Consider the following 2,801-nt stretch of genomic DNA (forward strand, 5'->3'; position numbering starts at 1 on the left):
ACTCATTCTGCTATTCTTACAAAGAATGCTGTAAGATACAGACATTCCTGTACTTGCCTTTTCCTATCAAGTGCCACATATACAGAAGACTTTGGACAACATTTCTGTACATGTAGGACGTAAAATTCATTTTCATGGCTTAACTCTGAATCCTGAAGTTCACATTCCAATGAAAAGTTACTTTAAACCAAAATTAGACGCTTTCTCTGGCTTGCCAAAAGCACGGCTTTTTCATTCCATTATACTAGACATCATCCCTAAGTTGTATGAGAATGTTTATGCTCTCTGTTGAGCTGCCTAGCTAGGCATTCTTAGGTGCTTTAAATACCATAAAAGAACAAGTCACCTCTCCTGCTAACTAGCTATATAGGAGAGTCCTATTGCTCATGATAGCTAGATAGGTGATGTGCCACAAACTTCCTAAGCATGCCGGCTGTAACAGATACATCCAGGTGGACAGGATTTTTCTGCTAGAAATCAGAAACAAGACTGATTAGTTTTGTCACAAACTGTTATTTATTGAATGGTACTATACTAAGTACAGAGATACAAATTGTGACTCAAAAAAAGCTCACAATTTAAGTCATGATTTGGCCAATACATTCCACAGAGAGATGAGAAGTTCACATTCAAACTGAATTTTCAAAGTTTCGTTAACATTTGGCTTAGATTTAATATATTCCATGCAATAATTTACTCTTTGGTTTATCCACTGCGTAAAGTGGAACTAGAGCACAGAAGTTCCCTCAGCACTAAATGCCTCAAACCTTTACACATTTTGTATGCATTTTTGTATTTACAACCCAGATCCAAACACCAGAACTCTAGAGCTACCCTTCCCCCATGTTAGACATCTAATTCAGTCAATTCTAAACATGCCTCATGTGCATTATGCTTTATTAAACCTTCAGAGCTTATCTATACTATACATCACTGTTCATTAAACTCCCTAGAAAACTGCCCTTTTGCCTGCTGCTTTCCATAGTACCAGATCTAATAAAAAAAAAATAAATACAAAAACCACCCTCAAACCAGAACTTACACAGAAAAGACACCTAAACTAATAATCCATTTCTATCAAATTAGTACAATGGATCTCTTAACTGTATTGATAGGTCCCTCCAATGTTGCTTTAGATAAACCTAACATAGGTCTTGTAGCTGAGAGGGAGCACTATCAAACAGATGCTTCTTACTCTGTGGAAAAATAATACATCTGCATTACATTCAACCATGCAGAAAGTTTTATACAAGAAACCAAAATATGAAGCTAATGTTAAAGAAAATATATAATTTATTACAGGCTTCAGTTAGTAACTACTGTTTAGAAGTGTCAAAGCTAGCCCCTAAGCACAGGTTCTCTCAGAGGACCGCTGACAGGTGCGGACACCCTGCCTTGTAAGGCTGCACCTTCAGAAAGCATCCACCACAGGCAGGGAAGGACCAGACAAGTCTACGATCCCCCACGCACCCCGAAAAGCACCCAGCCCCGTCAACACTAGTCTTCCCCTGTCCTTGCTGCGTCCTCCTGTGAGGAGGTGACCTCAGCCCACTGGCAGGAGGCCAGGCGGCCATCGCAACCGTCAGCACCATGTGCAGAAGCCACCGGGCAGTGAGAGAGGGTCACGTCCCCTCCCCTCCTCCCCGGCCTTCACCACAAATGCGTCATGGGCAGCAGGGGATGATTAATGGCGACGGGGCGACGCCTTCCTCCGGGGGAAGCGCCGCCGCCCGTGCCCCGCCCGCGCCGGCCGAGGGACCAGCCCGAGGGAAAAGCGGCACGGGCAGCGCCTGCAGCCCCTACCTGCAGCCCCGGCGGTGTCCCTGCTGGGGCGCTCGGCAGCGACCGCGGCGGGCGGTTCGCCTTCAGCACCGCCGCTCGACTCCGGCGGGCTCGGGGCGGGGAAGGAAGCGGCGGGGGACGGCGGCTGGCGGGCCCGCGCCTCACCGGGTCGCTCGGCTCCTCCGCGCCCTCAGCGGGCGGTTCCGCCGTGCGCCGCCAGAGGCGCCGCTGCCACCGCCCCTCCATGGCCGCCGCTTCACTTCCGGGTCCGTCGCCGCCGAGCGGGAGAGGGGGCGACGCGGCCGCTACCACAATCCGTCGCGGCGGTGAGCCGTAGAAAAGAAACGAGGAGGAGGCGCCGCTGCTTCGGAGCGCAGCGGGAGGCTCTGTGTCGAGCCCGCTGCCGCTGCCTGCAGCTCCCCCACCTCCCCCCGCAGAAGAGGCGCCGACCACTCCCGCTGCCTTCCTCCCGCAGCCTAAAATGGGAAAGAGCCTCACACAAAATGGCGCCGGGAGGCTGACCGCGGCGCATGCGCTCTGCGTACCCCGGGCCGCCGCCGCCGCAGGACGCCGTCACCGCCCCCGCTGCCCCCCACCTCCCTCTCGTCCCCGCCCCACCGCGTCGCCAAGAGACGGCCCGCACCAATCAGATCGTGTCGTTGCTCTTCCTGTCCCCTGCTCGTGGCCAATCACCGCGCCCAGAGCTACATCCGGATCCCGCTTCTACCAATCATCTGCGGGAGAACGCTGACTTCACTTCAACCTCGACCAATCGGCTGGCGCTCCAGAGAAGCCCCAATCAAAAGTCTCCGTGGCCTTACCTGCGTCGACGGCTGGCCAATGTCTTCTGCCGGCCTCCCTGTGACCAATGGGGGTGCTGTCCGCGGCGCCCAATCCGGGCGGGGCAGAGCCCCCGGGGCGTCACGAGGGGGCCAATGGGAGTTCAAGCAGGACAGATTCTGCTCAACAGCTTGTTATTGGGCTCGTCGCTGGTGATTCGGTGCGAGTCCGGGCTGGAG

General features: G+C 53.2%; 1 protein-coding gene across 1 annotated transcript; it reads right to left on the reverse strand.

The window, feature by feature from the left end:
• Nucleotides 1-525: 525 nt before the first annotated feature.
• Nucleotides 526-2,667, reverse strand: LOC309673950 (uncharacterized protein). Its single transcript, XM_082485837.1, has 2 exons — nt 2,604-2,667; nt 526-2,258 (listed from the first exon to the last, which is right to left on the reverse strand). Exon 2 carries the CDS (start codon nt 2,026-2,028, stop codon nt 1,651-1,653), a length of 378 nt encoding a protein of 125 aa, XP_082341963.1. The 5' UTR covers nt 2,029-2,258; nt 2,604-2,667; the 3' UTR covers nt 526-1,650.
• Nucleotides 2,668-2,801: the final 134 nt, after the last annotated feature.

This window comes from Vanellus vanellus (assembly GCF_965231255.1).
Source record: "Vanellus vanellus genome assembly, chromosome: 6".
Classification (NCBI taxonomy): domain Eukaryota; kingdom Metazoa; phylum Chordata; class Aves; order Charadriiformes; family Charadriidae; genus Vanellus; species Vanellus vanellus.

Bases quoted from the DNA above. Each gene is read 5' to 3' on its own strand.
- LOC309673950 (XM_082485837.1), bottom strand. From the start codon at position 2,028: ATGGAGGGGCGGTGGCAGCGGCGCCTCTGGCGGCGCACGGCGGAACCG.